Raw genomic sequence first — 26,418 nt, 5'->3', positions numbered from 1 at the left:
TATTCTGGAAATACAATATATATTTTATTGGTCTAATAGGCTAGCTAGGGTAACTAAAATAATTTTCAAGACATAGTAGTGACTAATTGTTTTGTAAGGATATTTTCTATGAAGCAATATTAGTTGTTAGGCAACTAATTCAATAAGATTTAAACTTCCTGAACGTGAGATTTCATGTGATTGACAAGAAGATCAAGTGAAATTGATTTACCGCTAATGTAAGTGTGCTATACTGTTCATACGCGCTGCACAAGACCTTCTGGCTGCGTAGCCGAGTGGTGAGAACGTCTGTGCGACGTTCGAAAGGACGTGGGTTCGACACCGCTCCAGAGCACGCGGCTGTGTCTCAGCAAAAACACTTAATGGCAAGCCAAACTTAGGGGGGCAGCTGACTCGAAGACTATATGTCACTTCGCTGCTTTCTGTCGTCTGTTGTATCGCATCTGTGATCGCAGTGTATCGTACTGTATGTTATCGCAATGGGCGCAAATAAAAACACGTTTATTATTATTATTCTGGCAGCCTCTGCTGGAAGCCCTAGCAAACAATGGTGTCACGCAGCGTGGTGTGAACAATGGTCAAGCAGCACATCCCCACTTCGCTAAGTATTCAGATCCCCGCCCGAGAACCAGCTGGGCCATGGTCTCTCTAGACTTGCCTCATCAAGGCGTAATCGTTTGCTCACTGGTGTTGGACGCTATGGTGCAGACATGATGGGCTGGGGCTTGGCAGAGAGTGCTGCTTGCGAGTGTGGTAAAATGCAGACGGCAGCCCAAATTATCAAAGATTGTCGGCTATACACTACAGACCACCTCATGGTATGGAAGGCCTAGTTTCTATCGATGACGACACCAGGCAGTGGTTAACCAACGGATGCCTTGACAAATAACGACAACACGAGAGAAGAAGATTTTTCATACCATATTTACATTCTTATCTCAAATGATTTTTTTCCGTCTATGTTTTACAAAGGCTTGTGCTGGCCGTCAGATAGATTGCTCCTTTTTACGTAGTCTACCTACCGGTGTTCGGTAGCATAACCTTTTGGCGCTTGCTGGTTTGGTTGTTTTTCCACAATGGGTTGAGGTTGAGAGTCTTGAGTCGTAGTCTAGCACTCGTTTCTCTGTCTGTTCCTTCAAGGCCCTTCAAGGATAACTTTAATTTTCGAATGCGACGTTATCGATCAGAAATTCATCCATCAGTTCATTCTGATTCAGGCAGAAAATCTTCCCAGCCTCTGGCCCGCATCCTTAGGCTAGGTCTACTTGACTATGGCTTACTTACGCTCATTCTATATTTAGCCCTAGGTTTATCATATAGTGCTGTTCACGAAATTATGGCCAAGTTATCTGTCTCCGTATTGTGACAGATTGTCGCGCAATCGTGACGTCATCATTGCGATGCACTGTCACGCTTGAGCGACAATCTCTCGTCATTCTTTCTCTATTTTTCTAACTTGTGTTTTCCAAACGTGTTGCGTCTTTCTTTTACGATGTGTGAATCTAACGGACGAACGTAATAAGAGTGTGAAGTGACTATTCCACATCACAATTGAACCCGTCTCATTTTGACAATATACCATCTTAACTCAACACATGTGGAACTTGAGTCAAAAGTTAGAAAGAAGACAGGTTGGGTAACAGTTAAAGCATAGCTGTTACCAGAAAGAAAGAACATCTTCAATTGTGATGTGGAATAGTCACTTCACACTCTTATTACGTTCGTCCGTTAGATTCACACATCGTAAAAGAACTGCTGCTCAAGACATAAGCTTGGTGATCAGTAGCACCCCAGGTTACAACGAAGCAATGCGTGCTAATATGGCATTGGAGCGTTTGTCTTTAAGATTTTCTGTTCGCGGCGGTTTTAATTCTGAGGCTTGTGTTAAAAGTATCCGATTTGGGCCGCGTGTGTCGGGGGCTGACATTACTGGTTGGCGCAAGTTTCGGGCAGAATTACTAGATTGCCAAATATATGCGGCAGCATATAAGCGGTTGGACTACCTTGAAGGGAAATTTGTCTATGACCTAGCTAAACGTTTGCCCGTGTATGCGCGTCAACGCTTCATTGATTTCTTAGGTGATAAATTTGGTGGTACAGCGGACCCTTCCTTTGATAGTTTGTTGCAATTTGTCATTGCGGAAGAAAATGCGAAATCAACCGACTTTGGCGTTTGGTTAATGAGTGAGGACCATAAGTCGAGCAATAACCATTCTGTTGGTAAGTCGGAGAGTAAAAGGGACGCGAGTGCATTTCAAGTGAAACATACGGTGGCCAAGGTTGACGGCTATGGTAATATAAATTCTGCAACGTCAAAAACGAGTGTCTCGTTGTGTGAGTGTTGCCTTTCGTTTGGTGTGAATGTGGATCATGGTTTGGAGGTATGTCATCGTTTGCAAGGTATGACTGTGGCAAAGCGTGAAGAGTTTTTCTACAAACATTGGCTCTGTTATAATTGTGGAGGAAAGCATCGGGCTAGAGATTGTCGCTGTGCCATGAACTGTGATCAGTGTCAGGATGCTAACTATAAAACGCCGAAGCATTTCGCTATGTTGCATGAATGGGTCGTTAATGATAGGCCAGCAAACAAACCAGTTCCAAAGAAGGTACGCGAGTCCGCTGTGGACAAAGTTGACAAGTCTGCGGTTAATAAAACTGGAGTTCAAGGTAGAGAAAAATCAGTCTCTTTGAGAAATGTGAAAGTGACACCTTGTAAAGTTTTAAACCGAACAGTTGCTGTGAAGGTCAGAAACCCGGCAACTGGCTTAGAAAAGTTGGTGTACTGTCAGCTTGATTATGGATCCCAGATAACGCTGGTATCAAAATCTTTGTGTGCAGAGTTGGGGTTACAGCCCTATGAAAACATTTCCTTTACCATGAAAACCTTGAACGGTGATGCGAAAGTTGATACTGGTTTGGTCAAATTTATGGTAAAATCGTTGTCGACTGGTGAGAGTTTTAACATAGATAATGTTGTTTGTTCGACGCCATGGAGCGATGACATTGAAACCTTGCCCCATAAGCAAGAATTGAGTGGTTACAGACATTTTGATGACATTAGTGTGTTTGAATTAGAAAATCGTCAGACTGTGGACATTTTGATAGGCGATGACTGTCCGTTCTTGTTAACTGTGCTTGAAGAGCGAGTTGGTAAAACGTTGTATGAGCCGCACGCGATCAATACACCGTTGGGATGGCTAGCCGGTGGAGGGCGGTCTCCTCTCTGTTCGGACAGTCGTGTCACAGTCAGGAAAGTGCAGGTTCGCGATGATCTTGAGAACGTGAACTGGTTAAAACGTGAAAATTTGACGCGCGACTGCATTGCGGATGAATTAAGGCAGGAGTTAAAAGAGGCCACGCTGGCAGATTCGCGGCGTAGCATGTCACTCGCTGATAAGTTTTGGGGTCACTGGACAGATTTCTGCCTACCTAAGTTGCGGGGTCGAAGAAAATGGAGAAACATCTGTCGCAATTTAGACCCCGGAGACTTGGTCCTGGTATGGGATATGAATGATCGGTCTAAACGAGGGGACTACCGAGTCGGCAGAGTGGTTGAAATTTTACCGCAGCATCGAAAGGGTAAAGAGTTTGTAAGAAGGGTGAGGGTGGCTGTGGTAGCATGGGACACTAACACAAAGAAGTCGCACGTTGAAACCGTGCTTCGTGATATTTCTTGCGTTGCTCCGGTAGAGGGCGCGCGGGCACGCACTGCTGTGCTCGCTCCAGTTGGTTCGGGCCCCCCAGATGGACGTTAAGGGACGTCACTCATAGAAAATGTGTTCACTTTTTTATTAATGTTTAATTGTTTATGACTTGTGTGATGTATGATGCTTATGCTCGCTATTTACAAATTAAATAGATACAATCTGGCTGGAACCGTATGTATTTATCAAGTAGGCTACATATTGTCACTTTGAGTTACGCCAATATCGCTTACAGCAAATTTGCTTGTGATACCTGTGACTAAGCTGAGCATCTTATTCATTCTTTCACATTTAATTTAGTATCTTCATATGACAACTTTGTTTTTGTATAACCGTGTGTAGCCTGTAGTGTGTAAATAATGTCATGTAAACATGGTCCATTTTAAATACCTTCAGACAGCAGTGCGGGACTACAGGTTCATCTACAATCTACATGACTATGTCGTATGTATGTTATTTATACGACAGTATTATGCGACATTGCAATTATGTTTAATGTGTGGTAGGTATGGCCAATGATTAGTAATTTCGTTTAGGTAAAAATAATCTTCTGGAAGATGGATATTGTAATATTCATCTTGGAGGCTGCTATGTTCACGAAATTATGGCCAAGTTATCTGTCTCCGTATTGTGACAGATTGTCGCGCAATCGTGACGTCTTCATTGCGATGCACTGTCACGCTTGAGCGACAATCTCTCGTCATTCTTTCTCTATTTTTCTAACTTGTGTTTTCCAAACGTGTTGCGTCTTTCTTTTACGATGTGTGAATCTAACGGACGAACGTAATAAGAGTGTGAAGTGACTATTCCACATCACAATTGAACCCGTCTCATTTTGACAATATACCATCTTAACTCAACACATGTGGAACTTGAGTCAAAAGTTAGAAAGAAGACAGGTTGGGTAACAGTTAATGCATAGCTGTTACCAGAAAGAAAGAACAAGTGCAAAACCTAAATTTTCTTGACTAAGCCCTGAACAACAAATAGCCTACCCACTGGATCACTGGTTCTTGTCCTTATTATTTGCTAACCTACTGTTACAAAAACTTAGTTGCCTGTTACAAAAACTTTTTAGGGTATCTTTTTGTGGGGTTTTCTTTGCCTACATTACTTTTTATAAAAGGAACTAAACCTAACGCAGAAAGAGCTGTGTCTCGATCCCTCATTGACCATCAGTAGGCCTACTCTTGATAACCAACCACGGCCGACCAACAACATAGTAATCGTCTATCAAGTTTTTTTATGTTTTTGTTATTGTTTTGTTATTTTTATAGGCTAGGAACAGTGGATATAGGCTAGGCTATATTTTTCTCTCAGCCACCAAATTTTAAGTGTTTTTTCAGATTTGGTTAAATTTTTAATTCGTCAAAGTGTTGCAATCTTGCCAAAATTATTGTATTTAGTAAATCATTTCTCTCTGGAACACGTTTTTACTTTCGTGTTTTGTTGTTCTACCATTTTCCAGACCCCGGTTATGTCAAAGGCAAGTTAATGGTTCTTTTGCTTTTATGATCAAAAATAAAACAGGAAAATGAAAACTGAACTGAATTAAACCAATCAGTGATAGGCTACAATGCACAGGGGCACCGGAACGATTTTTGACTGGGGGGGGGGGGCAAGATTACGAAAAAAGGGCACTTTTGTTTAGTAAAAGGTCAATTTTTTTCAAGTTGTAAGATAAGATGTAGCGACAATGCTAATCTATCAGCTCACTATGTATTGTGTAATGATAGCCTACAAGTGTCCGGTATACAAAGAAGGGCATCATGCTATGTTATAATGACGTCACCTACTGTCAAGCCTTAAAGCAGCCTGCGGCCATGGCCGCTAAGTAGTGCTTGAATGACCGCCGGTGCTACCTCCTCAATCGGCCAAGTTTGGCCGCCGGTCTCTTCTAGCCAATTCTTTAATTTCGCAATAGAATGATCGTGGATTTGTCGAAAATATGTAGTATTGTATCAAAGAGTGACGCAAAATTAGGTCAGCGCGTCATAATCGCCACTGTTGCATTGTGCAAGAATATTTGTTATTGATGGAATATATCCATCTGCGATCACCAGCGCTGTAAGTCTTGTTTGTAATTCCCGACGTTTATTTTAACAAAGTCTTAATCCGAAGTGCTAATTTACATCGGCTGGCAATATTGTCGTTTTTATGTCGATTCGATGTTGTCGGACATTAAAAAGGAGAACTAGGTTAGTTAGAAAGGAGAACTAGGTTAGTTGACATCCGAGAGGAAAACATTTTTTGATCATATTTTGCAAAAATTATGCTTCTTTTAGTAATGTCCTTCACATCATTGAAATACATATTTTATTACCTTGCCGTCATCGTCAACACATGTCGAACGTTATTTTTCGTTGCTAAAGAGAATTCTAGGGGAGTGGCGAACTTCTTTAAAATCAGCCACATTGGAGACACTCATGCGAGTGTCGTTAGATGGTTCCGCTGTATTGGATTACAATCCCGATAAAGCAGTTATTGCGTGGTGCAACGATTCTATTGTAGGACGTCGCCCAGGCCCAGACTTCAACAACGCTAAGTGATCATTACTTTGCATTGTTTCAAGTTTAATTCTATTTACTTGTCCTATCGTTATGTATCTTCGCCTCCAAGCACGCAGATTTGGCCGCCGAGAAGGAGCTCTCGGTAGGCCACGATGGCTGCCGAAAAAAAACGAGTTTTAAGGCCTGTACTGTGTTGCAAAATTTTGTGCCGTATATATTATTTTGAGACAAAAATGAATGAACATAATTAGGCTAAAAGCGAATAGCAGAAATTGTTATATTGCAAAATGTGCAGTAGCTTACATGAATTTAAAAGGGCACCTTTGCCCCCCTGCCCTTCCATCTGCAAAAAATTGGGGGCAGGGGGGGGGGGGCGGCCGCCCCCCCTGCCCCCCGCTTCCGGCGCCCCTGACAATGCATTTCAATTTCAGCGTTTGTTGCAGTTGTGAAACAAATTTTGCTGAAGTAAATAAAAGGTCATTCGCGAACAGCTGTAAAATCAAAAGATGTTACCGTATTTCCAAGGCCTAATAGGCGATTCATTTGTGTAGCTTAAAGAAGAAAAAACTAGCCTATAGTCTACCATGATGATCTTCATAATTATAGGTCCTGTCTGAATAAGGCGGTTGTTAGGCTACTTTGTTTTTTCATAACAATCGATCGTAGCCAGAGATGTAGGCTACGTAGGCTATAGCCTACGCCGCAAATTCTACGCCGTAGACTTGCTGTTTACGCTAACGCTTACGGCCACATTTTTTGGATAGTTGTCGCTTGAGGTTATTACGCCGTAAAGTTTTCTCGGTTTTTTAGCGCATAGCGTCAACGCATACTTTTTAATGTCTTTTTTTCGCTACAACACGCCAATACCTTCCAGCGCTGCACTTGAAAGAATGTTTTCAATGGACAAATATACATATTGAAACCAAAACGCAGCAAAATGTCAGATGAACACTTTCAGATGCTTGTGTTTCTTCGTGGATATTCAAAATCAAACTTGTTTCTTTCGAGTGTTTTATACCGTGTGAATGTTTGGCACCTAGCAAACAAAATGAGTTTACGCTAGTGTATGCGCTGATGCTGACGCCGCCAACTTTTTTTACAAGTTACGTTGATGCATACGGCGTATGGTTTTTCGAACGTTTGCGTCTACGCTGACAGCGTCAATATTTTTTGTATGCGCGTAGCCTACATCACTGATCGTACCGTAGCCTACATTGTTCTTATCAAAGTCCCCATCAAAGAAGTCCTTATCACAGAAGTCTTTATTTTTCCATGTTAAAAGATTTTTAAAAATTTTTAGACGTGGTCGCCTGATGCCTCTGACTAGGAAGTCGCCCCATCATTACCGATTGTTCAATTCCACGCTTACGATAAACATGTTCGATAAATGTCATCTGCTTTTTGATAACAGTTTTTATGGGGACGCCAAAACCGGGGTAGCCTACTGCCAGAGCGTCTCCACATTTCTTCATTAAGGTAAATCATTCATTACATTATGCACACAAGTAGGTCCTTTGCTACATTAGCCTATATGATAAATTTTGAAAAGCTTTCAATTTGTTCAATTACAAGGTTATTTCCATTTGCTACAAATTTGGCTACTTTGAATTTAATTAGATTATATTCCGATCCGCCGCAGCTAGAAAAAATTTTAGTGCAGCAATGAAAAATAGCTCTTTTATCTTACATTAAAGAAAATCGAAAGGCTGTTTGGAAAAAAATTTCAAATGACTAAATTTCAAAAAAAGAATGAAAACTGAAATTCTGACGGAAACTTTGTTGGTAAAGCAGAAACGTACCTTTTTGGGGCCATGAAGAAAGCTGTGAAAGAAAAACTTTAAATCTAAGTGAGAATAGTTTTAAAATATCATCTTGAAGTTAGCAGAAGTTTACTATAGTTAAGTTTTGGTAGAAAATTATTGGTGACATCATTTTGCATGTTAGGAAATTTCTCATGTGAGATATTTATTTTATAAGATCTGGCAACACTTAAAGTAGGATGTTTCTGTTTCCGTAAATGGTACCAAAAGTAATGTTGTTTTTTTCGGTTTGGTTCCTTTCTTTGTTACAATTTATAAATAGATTGTGCATTAACCAAGTGCTTAAATACCATACTCATCAAGTGTATTTTAAAACCACATGCTGTTTATCTGATCTATTTCCACTTTAACGTCTTTAAATAATAACGAGCATTTAATTTTCTTGTGAATTACTGTACACTGGTTTTCAATCAATCAATAGGCTATGATGTAAATTTGACTAACTCACTACTCAGGCCAAATATCCTAGTAGGCTATGATGTAAATTTGACTAACTCACTACTCAGGCCAAATATCCTACATCTAGCAGTTTGTAAACTAAATTGCTTTGCTGTTCATGTTCTTAAGTAGCTAGACTAGTTTATAAATAAGGAAAATTTTACCACAACATTATGTCAACAAACCACTATCACAGATTTTGCTAGCTTATGCTGCTTTTACACAGTACATATAAGTTGCGATTTGGACAGGCTAAGCTTGACTAGTTTAAAAATACAGTTGTTTCAAGAAAGAAAGCATCTTGAAATTTTCGGTATGATTAAGTTATTTTCGCTAAAGCAACAAAAGAAGGAAGAAGTGGCATCTGGTACAGTTTCTTCAGGAAAAAGAAAAGCTACTGCTGCTCAATTACGGCTCACCAAAGGTCTGAGTGTTTACATATATAATTTTATTTTAGAAAAGCTATCATATTTCAGCATAGACTAGTTCAGGGGTCACCAAACTTTTTTCTCTGAGGGCCGGATTGCTACGAGATTAACAGCTGCCGGCCGGATGCAAATTGCGAAAAGATATACAACTATTTAGAATCTCCATTGACTTTAATTGAGCACAATAAATAACAAAGTCAGCCGTGGAATAGCAAAGTTGTGATGAAAATCGAAAGGTTGCTGGAAAAGTTACCCCCTGCTGTAATACAATACAGGGTATCGTGCTCTTGAAAAAACATTACACTGATGAAACATTGATGTTTTTAACAACAAAGTTTGTGATGTCATAAGAAGAAACAATATGGAAAAATCATTAGCAGGTTGCGTGTAGCTCAACAGCAACGTCAGTCCTTTACAAAAAGTTTGGTAACTTTTTTCCTTAACAGTTGTAGTGCAGCTGTTATTTCCGCAGCACGTGGCGGCCGGATGAAGTCAGTTTGCGGGTCGTAGTTTGGTGACCCCTGGACTAGTTGACTAATTGATAGATACCGGTACTATTTTTGTATATATGAATGTTTCTTTTAAAAATTTGTGGCGATGACATGTGTTGTTCAACTTGTAGCCTACATTATTATCTCATTCATATGCATTTGCAGTTTGCACTGAGGGATTACATGACTATGTGTAAGAAGTCATTTTAGTTATGCTTTGTAGATAATGTTTTAACTATGACTAGAAAATCTATTCATACTGTTTTGTAAGATGTTGAAGTCAAAGTTTGTTTATATGTTCCAGATTTAAACGAACTACAGTTACCCAAGACGTGCATTACACAATTTCCTGATCCTAACGATCTTCTCAATTTTAAGCTAATCATCACACCAGATGAAGGATATTACAGAGGTGGAAAGTTTACATTTTCATTTAAGGTATAAACAAATTATGTTAAACTCTACTAGAGAAACCACATTCAATCGTCGTTGACCTGTGACCCTCTGGGGCCAAGTGTCTATCTTTTTACCACCCACATTCAAGATGTTGTCAGAGTTGCTGTTGCCATGTTGTTACTGCTACATTTACAACTTTACATAAAAAGATCATCCAGCTGTAATTTCGCTTGTTTGAAAGTGTTATCTCTTTTGACAACTATTCAAGCCAGAAATACTTTCATGGAATGTTTGGCACATACTAGGCTTGTTTTAACATGCTCTGTAGTATATGTTTCCTTATTCAATTTTTAGAGGATATAACAAGCAATTTTTATACATGTGTGTTTAATGTCCTTATTGTGTACCTTATTGTTCAACACCCTGAAATAATTTGTTTAGTAAAATCTTTCAGTGCCGTACCAAAGATATTGTACGGTATAATACACTAATACAGCCACATATCAAGGAATATGGTTTGATATGGTTCAACTTTTTGCATTAAATATTTAAAGAAGCGAATATTTGTCTATGAGTGTATTTGCTCGTTTCCTATTTTTGCATACTTTGCCTGATTCATCAACTGAGAACATAAATTTTATCCAGTTTTTCGTAAGGATAAAATCAATGAAATTGAGGATTTTAGTTTCAGACACTCTTCAGTTTATTTATTTTGTTGTGCAGTAAGAATTGGCTTAGCTCAGCAAAACTTGTAATCTGACGTCTACTATATTGTGTCTGCTGTTGATTGCCAACATCATATTTATTGAGTTTTCTAACTCCGTTAAATCCGCAACTACTCATCTATTTGGCTTTAAAATTGTATTTGTAATGAAGCAAATTATTGATTGACAGGTGGGACATGGTTACCCTCACGAGGCTCCGAAAGTGAAATGCGAAACGATGGTATACCATCCCAACATTGACCTTGAAGGAAATGTGTGTTTGAATATTCTAAGAGAAGATTGGAAGCCTGTGCTCACAATCAATGCTGTTATTTATGGAATTCAATATTTATTTTTGGTAAGGATTTTCATCTCTACGGAATGCACATTGCACATGTGCTGTCTTCTATGGAGTAACACATACAGTAACAAAATAAAAGTATTACCTGAAAAATAAATCTAGATAAATATATAACTTTGTGATATATTTATAGTGGATTAGTGGTATTATACTTTTAAACAACTTACATTTTTTTCAAATTGTTATATTAATAAGTTTTAAAATATGGTACAATAGTTTGTGTTTTGATTTATTCTAACGGTCTGCGATATAAATTTACAGGAACCAAACCCAGAAGATCCTCTGAATAAAGAAGCCGCAGAAGTACTGAGCTCAAACAAAAGGCAATTTGAACATAATGTTAACCGCTCCATGAAAGGTGGTTACGTTGGCAGTGTTTACTTTGAGCGCTGCCTGAAGTGATTTCTCATTGACCTTAAAATTTTAGTTGTTTCACTAACTAGGTATGTGGCGCATCAGATTCATTAACAAACTCTGCAATGAGACTAATTTAACTCCAAACACACTGCATTATATGCATGTATTCTATACAGTATTTTCAAATAGTTCATTTCAAAACGATCTGGCACATATTCTATCCTTCAGATCGTTTTATTGCTTTAGCAATTGTTGTTAGATAAGTTGTGACAGACTATGCCTTGAGAGTGCAACTAACCAGACAGCAAAATCCGTAATTTTTGCATTGATTCAACGTAAAAATGACGTATTTTGTTGTCTGGGAAGCAAGGCGACTCCATTTATAAAAAGTTTATTTGAAGCGTGATATACATTTAACTTATCGCTCAGTTCTCCAGCCGCAATTTCGCTTGTTTAAAAGTGTTATCACTTTTGACAACTTTTCAAGCCAGGAAATACTTTCATGGAATGTTTGGCACATAACATGCTGTGTAATGTGCAAATGGTTGATGCTGTTGTACGAAAAGTTATGTTGGTTCTGGAACATTGCATTTTAAACCTTTTTACTTTCTTGTGTACGCTTAAAATTACTTGATGGCTAACATCCCTCTTGCAATTGTGTACCACTTAGTCTTGTAAAGCTGACTACTCTTCTTATTATACTGTTCAATTCACGTTTTCTTTAAAACGGTGGACTTGCAAGTCTTTAATCCACCATCGTAGTTTTAATTTTTTCGGCTTTATCAAATTTGTCTTCAGTACAAGTCAAATTTTACCTCCATAAACTTACTCATGGAATCTCTACCCACTAGAGGGCAGAGTCACCATGACTGAAAATAGAAAAACTGAATTTCAATTCAGTTCGATTAAACTTAAATGCCGTACTGGGCCAAACATGTCAATATTTGCAAACACACCTATGTCGCAAACCATATACTGTATTGTAATTCCATTTAACTTCATTGACTCAATTTTATACCAAATCATTCGAAAAAAGTCTCAATAAATGACAATGCCCAGTATATCTCCTCCGTGAATATTTAGATTGGTCATCTGTATTTCATGGTCAAGGAAGAATATCACAGTAACCAGCTCAGTCTCAGAAACGTCACAGCTCAATCGGCCTTTCACCGAGGCCATTGACTGTTTGGGGTATTTTTTAACTCGGCATGCCTGTAATGACGACGTGGGTTCGGATTCCTTTCAGTACGCGTGAATCTTTCGCGTTTAGAATTTTTGTTTAATTGTTATCGGATGTGTGCACGTTAGGAGCTGTTCCGACATTGTGTATCGCCGTTATTTTTATGTCATACATCGCCAAACAGCTTATGGTTTTCGCCTCATTTTTTGACTCAGTATAACAGCTCTAATTCGTTCCGCTGAGAAAGTCGCATGATATTTCAACAGCTCCTCATAGTTTAAGAGCCATGCGATAACTTGGCGCCCAAAGTTGAAGACTTTTTTAGACGTTTCGGTTGAAGTAATAAGAGAGATGATTATAAGTTCTACAAACGTATTTGAGACGAGTGAGATATTTTAAGGGCATTTGCATGTGTAATATATTTGATTCTATCTGTTTTCCTGTCGTTAGTTAACACTTGTCCAAGAAGAAAAGTCCTGTTCAAAATCGCTGACCTTAAAGCTCTGGCGTTGATTCAAATAATTTTGAATTTAAGGATAAACTGCGCGCGTTGGCTATTCCTTTTTTTTCGTTATTTCAGTAACTTTGTATCTACTTTGTATGTATGGGTATTCGACTTATGTACGTAAGCCTACTTTGTTGCATCCAGGCTAATGTCCGCAGTTGAAGATTTAGCTTAACTAAGTCAGAAGGCAAGGAGGTCAATCTTCGTGTCCACCTTCAGACATGTATTTTAAGTGTCAGCCAAAGACACAACCGCATACTCTTGAATGGTGTCGAACCAGCATCCTTTCGAGCCAAGACTCTCACTACTCGGCTACGCAGCCGACATTAAGTGTTTGCTCAACATTCAATATTTTCTAGCTTCTTTGAGTGAGTTCCGTTTGTTTGTCACTCGCGTATTTCTAACAAAGAAAAACTTTCACGGAGAAGGAATGCTATGGATTCGTAAAGGTGCCACATTACTGTTGCTGGAATGGACCTTTGGAATCGGCTTGGAAAGTATAGCACCGGTAGCTTATTTTTAATCTGTCGGTCGCTACAGCAAATGAGGTTCTTAGCCAATCAGAAGGTAAAATTTAAATCAGCAGTTGATTGAACGTATTACTAGCGTAACCTGGAGGGCAGGGAATAATCATTTCGATAGCGTGGGTTAGATTCAAACCCCGCCATTACTCTTTTTTCTTTTGTAATTACTTAATTGAGTTCAAAGCAAGAGTCAGCTCTCTGGCTGAGTGCTGAAAGGGTCATAATGCTGAAGTCAGCTGATTCATGGAGAAAATTGTCCAGTGTGTACCGTTCAAAACAACTCATCTGTTGCAGAGACCTACAGAATACAAATACGCCTACCAGTGCAAGGGTAGCAAACATTTGTCGTTTTTACAGTATTTTAACGTTAGCCTTAATTGAAGTAAATTTAACTTTAAATCAATGCGAAAACAACTATGTTTTCTTGTTGGTTGAAAACTTGCAACTTGAGTGTGTGCAATCATCTGAGCAAGTGAAGCAATAACTAAACGACCGATTAGCCTGGAGTCTGCTTGTCTAAACAGGTGCTGATGTTATGTAGGCTTACAATTGTACATCCTTATTCAGCTTTCAGATACCGTGTTTTATGCACCAATACAATGACTGAATAGCGCTTAGTGTTGGCACCAGTGCTGCCACTGGATGTTAGTCTGCTGCTTGTTCAAAAAATTTCAGATGAGACTTTTCTCTTTCCGATAAAATCATTGCCACCACAGTTTAGGTTTATGATCCTGCTTAGCAATTGCAATGGTCTACAATCCAAAAGAAAACCGCAATACGGCATTTGTGTAAGTGCAGGCATAATCGCTGAATCAAGGTACAAATAATTTTTTTCGGCTGAAAATTATCGTTTGCTGCTGAAATACGCGTTTGTTAACCTTGTACGTGTATTGCGACAGCGGGTTCAGCATTTTATGTTGTAACTGGAGCTTGACTTCCACCTGGCGGTTGATCCAACTTGCGATTTTTCATCATAATTATTCTGCAAATAAAATATCCGTAGCCTAATTGCAATCATCTCTTAACAAGGGGATTTCAAGCCATGGCCGTACGAGACCAAACCATTTTGGGAGGGCAGAACGTAAATTTGCCCAATATCTGCACGCTTTTTTAGAAATTGCCCAAATATAATGTAGGCTATGCGGTGCATTATAATGGTGAAAAACTAACAGTTTTATGAATAGACTATGATCAGATAATTTCATATTTTTTTGTTGCCCAAATCTAAGCGATACAGTTATGTAGGCTAAATGGAAAAAATTAATGAATTTGTGGATTTTGGGGAAACTGCCTCACGCTAATTTTGACAGTTGCACAAACAGACAAATCAGTTTCATCAGATAATTTCATGTTTTCAGCTGCCCATAAATCAACACGATGCATTTGTGAAAATTAATAAAATTAGCTTTATAGCAAATTTTGCGTTTTGATTTGAGCAGTTTCACAAAAGTATTAGAGACATATTTTGGTGGCTGCCCAAATTGGCATCATGCAGTTGGTTAAATGCATTTCGCACTACAGTTTGATCACCGTGCAATACAATTCATCAATACAGGTGTGTCAAATGAAAATTTTGCTGCACATTTCTTGTGCAAATAAGGTAAAAGATATTAATTTATAGTTTTTTTTAATTTGTACAAGTTTGTAGCTTTTCATATAGCAATTTTTGCCCTAATAATTGCAAAATTTTTCCCGAATACGCGACGTTTTGAAACAACAGGGGGGGCAGCTGCCCCCCTGGCTCGTACAGCTATGTTTCAAGCACAAACGTTTGGTAAAATTTATCGATAGTTTTGGTTGATTAATTTGTTACAGTAGCTATTACACATATTTGAGAGCAATATCCTAGCTTGGAGAATGCCCAAACCACCTAAATTTGCACATAAGAATGGACTATCACCAGAAGCATAGCCTTAATTTTAGACACCACATTACTGTATTGAAGCGTCCGTTTCCAGACACCGAAATTCGTCCTTTTTACATAGATTCAATATCTACATTGAATCAATGTAGCCTACAACGGGCGAGGTTTGCTGTATAAGTTAGAATACAATTTGGGTAGAGAGGTAACTTTTTTAACCCTTTGTCCTGTGGGGGGGGGGGTCGGGTAAGACTTGGCGCTTTTCAAAGCAATATCACTAAAGAACTACGCAATCCACACCTTTGAAATTTTTTGACTTTTCCTAAAAATTATTCAAGTATTTATTCCGCTTGAAATGGCATTGCTATTGTCTATAGTTTTAGAGATATGACATGATTTTCATAACATACTCGGATATTTTAGCCTGTTACTAGCTAGTCCTTTTGTTTTCTAATTATACGGATTAATAGGATTACTGAGCGCCGTCGTGCGTGGAACTGCGACGCAGATATCTCGTGAGTTGGCTTTGTTGTAAAGCATTCGACCGTAATGATTCCGCCTTTTGTTTGCAAACTCGAGTTTTGAGTTGCTTTGATTAATCTTTTAATTACATCTGGGTTTCTTTGAAGTTATATCAGAGAGTAAGTATACGATAAGCCATGCTGAAAAAGATGTAATTTTACATAGTTTTCTATGGCCAATACATTTTGTTTCTAACTTATAACAAGAAGCCGTACGAAAATTTCTTGACAAAACTCAGTCTATCTCACAAAACAAACAAACTGATGTGGGAAGTTTTTTGTTGATTTCTTGTCGGAAAGCAACAAGGAGTGAGTTTTTGACCCGCCAATAAACTTCTGCATGTACCTGTACACTTATATTCACATAAATATTTATGGATGTTGTTAAAACGTTTTTATAAAAACGAGAGATTGAAGGATACTGAAAAGAACTTGACATCGTCTATCTAAACTGCTCTGCTTTTGTGGAAAAACACGCGCAGCGAAATTGTTGTGCTTTGACAAACATTGCACATACTGTATTGTCAGCAATGAATCTTTACCTAAATGGTAATTTTGCAGTTGCTTGAGAGATTACAAAATTATTTTTTCTCTACGAGGATTGAAAAGTTTTGATATATCTCAGCAGAAACACTATTAGGACCAACTCAATAATTTCAAACTTTGTTTTCAAATGTTGATCTTCAAAAGCTTATTTTCACAAAAGCTTACCTCAAAAAGGTGTAGGCATATATCATTTTCCCAATAAATTTGGATGTTTATGTCATTTGGAGCAAAGTTGTTTGCTTGGTTGAAAGAATCTGAAATCAATGCCTTGTTTTTGTAACGTATCGCAACGTAACCTATCAGTCAGCCGCTTTTGAGCCTTTTTGTTTTCGAATACATTTCCGTGACAAAAGATTGGCTTTTGTAATAACGCCATCAACCGCGAAGTTGCATTCTCTAACTGCATCTAAAACGCGATATCATACTCAGCAATTTTTCTAAAAAATTGTTGCACGAAATACATATCTGACAAAATAAGGGAAATATGTTGAATTGAATTATTTTTTATACGGATTGTTTTCCTTGTCTCCTAAAAGTAACTAAAAAAAAATAAAAACGATTTTTATCGTTTGGCATAAAAATATGATATTGAGGTTCACCTTGGTTTGCATGATGAAAAATGAAAATCATAACAAACAATTGCTCGAAGTGATTTTCACAGCTATTTGATCCTTCGCGATGATATCAATTGTAGTTTCTATTACATGAAACCTGTTCAAACTAATTTTTTTTAAAACTGTGGTTGATTCAAGAATATAATACTTTGTAAATATAACTTACTTCATTTTTGTGTTTTTACTTCGACTTTTTCACAAGCAAGACTTTACACAAAACAACTTCAGTGTGAGCCTACCCAATAATTTCGATAAGTTATTTGCAACGTGAGTCGATTGACCAGAGTAGCCTCAGTGGACCAGAAAGCTGTGGCCAAAACTTGATTACTTTTATCAAAAGGTTTGCACATAGGGAACAGCAATCACTTTGTTTCAAATCAGCAAATCACTTTTTGTCACTGGTTCAACGTCTGAACTAATATACAACAAAATTGGTTTTCTGGGTCTTTGGTTCGGAAAAACATCATTATGATGTATTGTTACGTGGTCTATCAGCCAGCAGTAGTTGATGCGCCTTTTGTTTTTGGTTATGTATCAATTACAAAAGATGGCTTTTGCAGTAATGCCGTCAACCGTAAACTGCATCTAAAAAGTTATTTCAAAATTTGAAGAGAAAGAAATCTTCTAATGCGTAAGAAATAGCTTGACACAAAATGCATGTCCAACAAATTAGAAAAACATGTAGAAAACCTTATCTTGCAAATATAGTTGACAACATAAAAAAGCCGTTTCAATCGCTTAGACATAAACGTGCATTTTCAAAATATCAAAAACCTTCAATTTTGCCGAAGAAAAAAGTCAAAATTTTAGTGATTTTTTTGTATGATAATAACAATCAGCCTAAAAAAGATTTTTTTTTCAAGATTACGTCCTATCGTTATGCCACGACTTTGAGTTTGTCACGCAGAACGGGAGTTCCCTTTGGCAATGTACAAACGACCTTTTCTATAGCCTACCAATACGATTTGACTAAACGATTATTATCACTTCACTTTATCAAAATTGTTGCAAAATTATTTCATTCAAAGTGATCATTGTTGGTAGGTATGGAAACAAATCAGTTTTGTAATGCATCGTGACATAGTTTATCAGTCAGGAGTTCTAGACACTTTTTGTTTTTGAAGTGCATGAAGGTCCAAGTTGGAACGAGCTCCTATCGAAGCAAGTAACTACCTTTGGATAGGTTGTGGTTCAAACACCATGTGACACCAATAGGCTACCTTTCTTTTCTGTATCAACCGCTAGCTAGAAAGCAAATCAGATACTTTTACATCAATTCAACGTCTCTAGACGTTGAAACAATGTTAAAAACAAATAAATAGCTCCCTGGGATGTGCTGTAAACTGCAAAGTGTTTCTTGATCATGTATAACCAAATTGGACAGTATGAGTGTGAAAAGAAAACTGAACTGAACACAATTGTTACAAATAAAATGTTTACTAAAGCTCATTGCTTGATTTAGTTTTAAACCAAGCGATGACAGTACATTTGAAAATGTGTAGACTATAACATATGGCTCAAAAATGACTTGAAACAGTTTATTTTGCCGTGATTTTGTCTCATTCTCTGCAAATATTGAGACAAAGCGAAAGATTTTTGCAATGCCTCGGGCAAAACAACAAGCAAACGCAAGTCAGACGCCAATTACGATTTCATTGAAGCGTGGACGACGTCCACGCGTAAGAGATTAAAATCCAACACAATAGAATTAACCCGTCACACTCAATTATAAAGTAATTAAGAAACGATTTCTCAAGTCAAATAAAAAAATATGACCAACCATCAAATTATTTGATTTTTCAAGTTACGCTGTTGAACAAATTGCAAAAGATTTTCGATGCTATGTTGTCAGATAAATTATCTGCATCATGTGAAAATTTGATTGATCTATTTTGCGTAGTTTTTGAGTTACACGAGCTGAAAGTGATAGTGTCGCACCGACCCCCCCTCCGCAAGTCAACTGGCCAAAATACGTCACAGGAAATAGGGTTAAACCATAAACAAACATAACTCAGCAACAAAACCACATTTAACATTATAAAAACAATAACCAAACATTTTCGGCTAGTCATACAGCCCTACTCAAGCCGATAAGAGAAATATTATTTTAAAGAAATACTACAACGGGCCAAGTATTTGAGAGGTAAAATTAATTAAATCCTCAGAAAAGGACTCAAGCAGATTACGTAAAATAGACAGAAGCACAACACAACACGAGTTATCATTTTGTGTGAGCCAGTTAAGCAGTTTCTCAAATGTTTAGATTTGACCATGTTTTTGCTGTGATACTGTATGATTCTTCAGTATTTCTGTTAAAAATTGTTTTTTTTTCTTATAGGCTTGAAAAGGGCTGTATGACTAGTCGAAAACGTTTGCTTATTATTGTTTTGTTTTTATAATGTAGTGTTTTTGCTGAGTTATGTATGTTGATGGTTTAAAAGAGTTAGAATACGGTATACATATCAATGTACAACGTTACTCACATTACAATTCCGACAGGTATGCATGTAACCCCAGCGGCAAACAACCAAACGAAACCGTTATACATCTCCATGGTGTCCGGGTAGATCACAAAGAAGACTGCTGAAGCTAGCATGTAAATCATTGTCTCAGAGAACAACAAAAGGGAAAACGCCAAACCTAAAAAATACCGTTCAACATGACAACGTATTCTTACCAGCAAATTTGTAGGATGCATCGTAGCCTACTAATTTTGGTAGTAGGCCAGTAAGTTACAAATCATAAACATTCTTAGCCTACAATTCACATGTAGGTTGTGTTATTTCCTCAGACCAGAGTATATTATGCCGAACATATTGGCTAGTCCACCCCGATAGCTCAGTTGGTTAAGCCCCAGACTTTGCGCAAGAAAAGCCTTAAAGATCACAGCTCTCGAAGTGTGCGTTTCAACAACTTATTTTAAGGACTCTTTTCCATCAAGCGGCATTTTTTCATCTTCCAATTGGTAGATGGAATAAAAAGACAATAACACTTTGAAAATCGCAACTTCACTCTGTCAATCTCTAAGGTTCTGCAAGTATGCAAAATTCCCTGGAGAAATATTTCAGAAGTTTTCGATTCAAACCAACCAGATTGGCAGCAAATATAAAAAAAAATTGATTTTACTTTGCTCGTCTTCAGATACCAGTTTAGACACTTGGGTTTGGACGAAAGGTCTTACGGGGTTGCTAATTCCAGTGAAAGCAGTAGCTGAAACATTAAATGGCGTTACCACAGCTATGACAAGACATCATTATTGTGTAGGTAGGCTACAGCCGTTTTTCATTTTCTAACTTTAATCCCAAGGTGTGAGATTACAAATGAGGATTTTAAACTTTTATAGAGATTTATTTTGTGCATCCGTTTTATAATCTTACACCTTTGATATGCCACTTTCTGATCATTCTCCTCAGCAGCTTACGGCTACAAAGCTTTACTTAGCCCAACCTTTTTGTTGCCGTATTCTTAAAATTATAGTGTGACTTCTGGAGTGATGGACAATCGAAAATCCAACTTGTTTTAATTACAGCTAATTCACCGAGTTCATAACTTTTTCCGATCCAAAATACAAATAAAGTTATTGTTTGTTGATTGAAGATTTTTTGAACAATTAAACCATTTGTGGCAGCCTAATTGGCGAACCAGTGAAAAATTTTCTCCACAAAAAACAAAAGCAAGCATGGCTAGTAAAAAACTTTATCACGCAAAGCAAAACTTAGGAAAACAAAACTTACCAATAAATACAATAAACGACTTAACAGCGAAAGCCATGATGGTGTTGCTTGCTACGTAAGCCAACAACGCTATCAGTATGATGGTGTTGTTTGAAATATGAAGAACTTGCTGATATAACATAACAAGCAATGGAGCGACTAATTCCAAAGCATACCAAAAACCCTGCAGTAAAACAATTTTTATTAACCATTTTTGTGTGTGGCTTTAAAGTTTCACAGTTGTAAGTTTGATTTAGTAAATAATAATAATAATAATTTATTTGCATCAGACAAAGCTGTCCATATCCAAAACAAAACAACAAAATAATACACAAACTGCAAATGCACAAATAACGAACAACAACAACGAAATAACATCAAAAATAAATAAAAGGCAAGAAGGTCAGTGTCTGTGTCAGGCCATCGAGAGGCTACATTAGGACCAGTAGCCTACCAATGATATTCCCAGGCACCTAAAACAAGACATCGCTAAACTTATGCACAGATTATTCAATATAAGCTTGCAAGTGTAATATGAAGAACCTTCTGTAGCCTATAATCTAGCCTAGGCACAGGGCAGTAGCCAGACCGCAGAGCAAGGGGGGTCAACCTTTTTTTACAGGGGGGCGAAAAAATTCAATCATTATAGGCTAATTGTAGCTGTTGCTCGAGAATATTAGGATTTTGCCAGGGGGGAGAAATTTTTTTCAGGGGAGCGAGGCTCCCCTGGCCCCCGGATGGCTACAGGCCTGTCTAGGCACATGACTGGACTCACCAACTGAATACCAATAAGAACGGGGGTAAAGCAAAGTGGTGGGGAGAGAAAGTAAAACGATTGAATATTCCAGGTCCCACAAGAAACAAACATGTAGATATTGTCAATGACAAGATAGCACCATAACTTCCAGATGCGACCCGGGTATGCCCCACCCCCATGAGGGCAGATATCTATTAAATTAAATTAGCTTATTGGAGAAAAATTTTTAAATCTTCAATTGGTATATAAATATAGGCTACCGTACTACGCGTTCAGTGTGGAAAATTGCCTTAACAGATTTATAGTAGGCTACCGGTAGCTGTTGATCAGTTAAAGTTTGAAAAATGAAAAGCCTGAAAAGGTCTTTTTTAACGTTTGGTGCTCAGTTCCTAATATTAAGCTGACGCCATTCCGGTGCTGGCGTACTAAATAAACAAATAAATGGCAAAATAGACATCAAATAAATTTATTTGTTTCGACAACGCCATATAACAAATAAACAAAGTAAATAAAATTGTCAAAACAATACCTACCACCTAGAGTAGCAAGTGAGACCTTTCACTGTAGCTTACAAGCCTCCTAGGTCTGTTCCAAAGATTATGGCGACTTGTGGATTGTTAACAAAATTTAAAGGACTCAAGAAGAAGTTTTCTTGGAAAAGCTACCTCATGTTTTCCTTGCATAAAACACATCCCGAGTATATACGTACCTTCAGGGTAGTTTGTGTTTTGATTTCTATCACCATGGCATCTCTCACAGTGACTATATTCGGTGGTGTAAACATTCCATATGGCACGTAGCGTGTCTCGTAAGCAACGTTGTGTGACTTGAGTTTCATTATTGTCTGAAAATAATTAAGTTTGGTAAAGGACAATGAAAACCTTCAAACCGTGCTTATGTAATAATCTTTATCGGGCAATTCTTTCTATGTTCCGAATTGTTTAGATTTAAAAACCAGCTCACGTGGTAGCGTATCCAAAAGGGGAATCCCCTGTACACACGTGAACGTTATTAGATCAACAGCAATGTTAGTAAGCTATTATGGTTTAGTTTTTGAATCTTTATCCTCAGACTGACAAAGCCTTGATTGGTTATTCCTGGTAGTTTCGCATACTTGTAGAGACTCTTGACACAGGGCCGGTTACCGAGATTTGACAGAGTGAATTTTTCCGATTGTTTAAAGTGTACTATTAGGCTATTATTTTTTCTCAATTAGCATGACATCACACAAGTTTCAAAAGAGGAATAGAATTTCTAACCTCCTTTGGCTACATTAGGCCTACTGACCTATGATTTTGTTGAATTATGTCTTGGTTGGTTCATGGCCACCTGGAGATGCGGCCTGATTTGTCACATTTTGCAGATTTTGATTATAGCTACTGCTAGTGCTTGACTGACATTTTTTGAGATGTTTTTACTTTTTGCGGTTTCCTAATGACATAAAACTTTTTTGTTGCCTTGGGGAAGCAGTAGTAAATCAGAAAAAGTAAGTTGAAAAATGCAAAATCAGACTGTTATTGAAAATTAACAGTCTGACTAAAATCTTCGAAATCAAATTTTCTTTGTTTTTCAACATGTGAGGATGTTAAAACCTATTGTGTCATCTGGGGAAAAGAATAAAGAAAGCGCAAAAATATTATTTTTAGAAAAATTTATTTAAACGTTCGCCCAAAGTTAGAAAAACCTGGAAATTTCTGCAAAATGTGACAAATCAGGCCGTATCTTTAGGTGGCCATGGTTGGTTACAATTAAGTTAATCTCGGTTGATAACCTACTTCATAAAACCAACGCAAGCACTGTAATTTTACTGTATAGGCCATTCTCATGCTTTTGGGCATTGCTTCAATCAACAATATTTCAAACAAAGCAAAATAATTTGTCTATACAACACAAACTTGCTTAATAGCCGTATAATTTTTTAATCACAAACATTGTTTCCCTCAAATAAATTTGTTCTAAACCTCCCACTCTTAGGCTATAGCACAGCAATGTCGTCAGTCACCTTTTGGACTTGAATTACTGCAAGAACCATAAGTGGATAATGTCGTTTGCCTTGTTTTCAACAAGGTAGTGCTTTCTTTAATTTGTACATCATCGTGATCGATGCTGTTATGACATAAATCTTCAAAAATTTCCGGAGGAGCATCGTGTTTCGTTGCGTCGCATTGCATCGTTTCTATGCTTTTTGGTTTATTTCCTTTTATTTTAGAAGATTCTGGAAGAAAAAAGATAAGTAGAAAAGATAAACCCCCAAGAACAAATGAAAAAGCGATGGGTTGAAAAAAGCCTTTGGAGCTCAGCCAATATCCACTAGCGATCCCCCCGACACCTCCACCAATCCCGAAGCAGGTCTCGATGATGACAAGCCTGGATCAAACAAGAAAGACCTAAGTGTTTGTGCGGACTAAATTCTCAAAAAGTGTGGAAAAAGTGTGCATTTTTTTAGTTTCAAATGTAATATACAACGCTTATACAAGTATAAAAAGCAAACAACTAGATTAGGATGAAGTTGCATAACAAATTAAACTCGTCATGCCTCACAGTCAGAAAAATATCGTCACTTACTGATTGACAAAACATTTTGTAATAATAGCCTAACAAGAAAACAAATATAACCTACCCTAACAAGTTGGATTTTAAAACATGGTACTTTTTATTCAATATTAACTTTAGAAAATATTAGGCTACTGGGTTATTATAACATACAGTATGTAGTGTAGCGGACGTAGCACGTTGCAAATTGAGACGCCCGTTCGTGCACAGCCGTCGTCACGACGACAACACCCCTGAGGACGATGGTGGCTAGGGGTGACCAGGCACAGCAGTCTTTATTGCTACATGTACTGATTTGAACGAAGCAAGAGTGTGTGACGTCAGAGAAAGCTCGAAGGAGCTACAGTAGCTTTGGTGCAAACCGCTAACTACGGCTCTAGTTACATAACACTGCTACTAGCACAAACGAAGCTCAGTTTTGATGTTTCTTTACTTTAATCCCCGTTTTTCTGGCTCTGTGACGTCGCTGACGTAAGCCACAGCTTGCATGAATAGAGTGGTGTAGTAGCCAGTGCAACCTGCCAGAACAGAAGTCACAAACAAAGATCGCAGCGGCCAACTGCAGAAATAGAAAGTAGTTATAGAAAGAAATTTTAATGTGTCGCGCTAAAATTACCAAGAAAAACATTAAAAATTGTGGTAGTGTCTTACATTATTTTAGTGTCTAAGAATCATAAAGTGATGTAGGCCCACCAAGTTGCCAGTTTTCTAGCTGGGCGTATGTAATCTAGCTCTTTCCAACGAAAATCTATCATTATCTTACAATAAATTGTTTTTTTATCAACCCACATTGTTTAATTAACTTACTCAAATACTGTAATCAGTGCAAAAGACAGGTTCTCTAGGATCATCCCCGATAAGGTCAGCGCCATTGTTACCTTCCTTCCTACCCTGTCACCCCAAGTCGTGATTACAACCCCTGATAAACCAGCAGGGATGAAAAGAGCGATACTGAGATATAAGCCCCATCTGCATATAACAAGTATTTTTAACATAAAAATGCGCATGAGCAATCTATAATGTCATTATTACAATTATTTGTTTATTTTTTAATAGTGAAAGTGAAGTTTTAAATCTATATAATTTTTTCTTAAAATTCTTCCAATAAAACTTATAAACATGTTGTAGGCTGCAAGATGCTGAACTAAACCGCTTGTGCAGGCTCAATCCCTGTGCAGGCTCTAAAGAGAACAGATAGTTTATGCAACAACCTGCCAATAAAAATGGCAGAAAACACTTTATAGTTGCCCAAAAGCACAAAAAATATCTAAAAATCCTTTACGTAGAGAAAAAAGTGACCACGTTCAATACCGTGATGCTTCTTGTGACACAAGCATTTCCAAATCAGTGGAGTTTCCATCACACGATGTCGCTCCTGAGCGATCAGTTGCATTAAGTGATTTTGCCACTTTCTGAAAGGTGAGAAAAAAATTAATCTACACTATGACAAACATGTTCGGGCCACACTAGTTAGTTAAATAAAAGGTTAAGCTAAAGCTAAACGATAGCAGTGTTAAGCCATGGAAGTGGGATGGCTCAGCGGATAAGACGCTCTCTTTTCAATCATGCAATCCTGTTTCGACCCTCGGCTTTAGCTGGTTGTTGAAAAACACCGCTCACCTCTACCCAGGGTGTAATAAATTGGGTGGGTGTAGTTGCTGAAGGAAAAGCGGCCGAGAGAAAGGAACTGACCACCCTACTCTCGTTAGTGCCGAAGGCTTAGTACAATGAGAACCTTATCTTCTTATTCCCTTTTATCCTTCTTATGGATCAAATATGGGACTCACCTTTATCTTTATAGCAGTGTAATGTACGGTAACTTAGTACAGTATTTCATATCTGCGCTTAAATTAGTAGCAGTTAGGCTACTTAAATAATGTCGGATGGCGCATTGGATGAGGCGTTGGCTTTTTAACAATACAAACATGATTCGACACCCGGCCAGTGTTGAGTGTTTTTTTGCTTACTTTTTTTACTATTATTTTTTACTTGCACAATGAACTTGTAGTATATACGAACCAAATAGACGTATTGGTTGATTAAAGGGTCCACAGAGAAAACAGAAAAAGAAGTTGTAAATATAATAAGATACAATAATCCCATTCCTTGGTTGGAGCACAGTTCCATTTGAATTGTTATTCACTTTGCTGTTTAAGCATTTAAAACATATTATTTGAAACAGCAATAAAAATAGCAGTTGTTGTATTTCACTTACGTAACCTACAGTTCGTACAGCAACGTTTAAAGGTTTTATATTGTTTCCACTTCTAGTTTAACCAATTGTTTCCCGCCTTTCCTTATTTAAGAAAAACAACTTCTCGCTAATTTTTCTCTCCCAAAACACAATACACATGTGTTCGTATTGAACAAAATGGTTTGTTTTCAGTTTTCTGCAAAACTCTTGCTGAACATCTCAAACAAAAAGATATAATTTC

General features: G+C 37.6%; 2 protein-coding genes across 2 annotated transcripts; one reads left to right on the top strand and one right to left on the bottom strand.

Moving 5' to 3' along the window:
* Window positions 1–8,581: 8,581 nt before the first annotated feature.
* LOC145764532 (NEDD8-conjugating enzyme Ubc12-like) lies at window positions 8,582–12,573 on the top strand. The gene is made up of 4 exons (XM_082576149.1): window positions 8,582–8,896; window positions 9,696–9,829; window positions 10,682–10,849; window positions 11,114–12,573. Exons 1-4 carry the CDS (start codon window positions 8,788–8,790, stop codon window positions 11,252–11,254), a joined length of 552 nt encoding a protein of 183 aa, XP_082432275.1. The 5' UTR covers window positions 8,582–8,787; the 3' UTR covers window positions 11,255–12,573.
* Window positions 12,574–14,175: 1,602 nt separating this feature from the next.
* LOC145765299 (lysosomal proton-coupled steroid conjugate and bile acid symporter SLC46A3-like) lies at window positions 14,176–26,180 on the bottom strand. The gene is made up of 11 exons (XM_082577101.1): window positions 26,003–26,180; window positions 25,295–25,395; window positions 24,791–24,952; window positions 24,417–24,542; window positions 23,433–23,797; window positions 22,140–22,274; window positions 21,449–21,621; window positions 20,695–20,857; window positions 20,087–20,170; window positions 19,444–19,600; window positions 14,176–14,400 (listed from the first exon to the last, which is right to left on the bottom strand). The coding sequence occupies exons 1-11, from the start codon at window positions 26,108–26,110 to the stop codon at window positions 14,331–14,333; spliced, it is 1,644 nt and encodes a 547-aa protein (XP_082433227.1). The 5' UTR covers window positions 26,111–26,180; the 3' UTR covers window positions 14,176–14,330.
* Window positions 26,181–26,418: the final 238 nt, after the last annotated feature.

This window comes from Aplidium turbinatum, chromosome 2, assembly GCF_918807975.1.
Source record: "Aplidium turbinatum chromosome 2, kaAplTurb1.1, whole genome shotgun sequence".
NCBI classification, from domain to species: Eukaryota; Metazoa; Chordata; class Ascidiacea; order Aplousobranchia; family Polyclinidae; genus Aplidium; species Aplidium turbinatum.
Note: the sequence above shows the minus strand (reverse complement) of the source record. Positions and strands in the feature narration are given on the sequence as shown.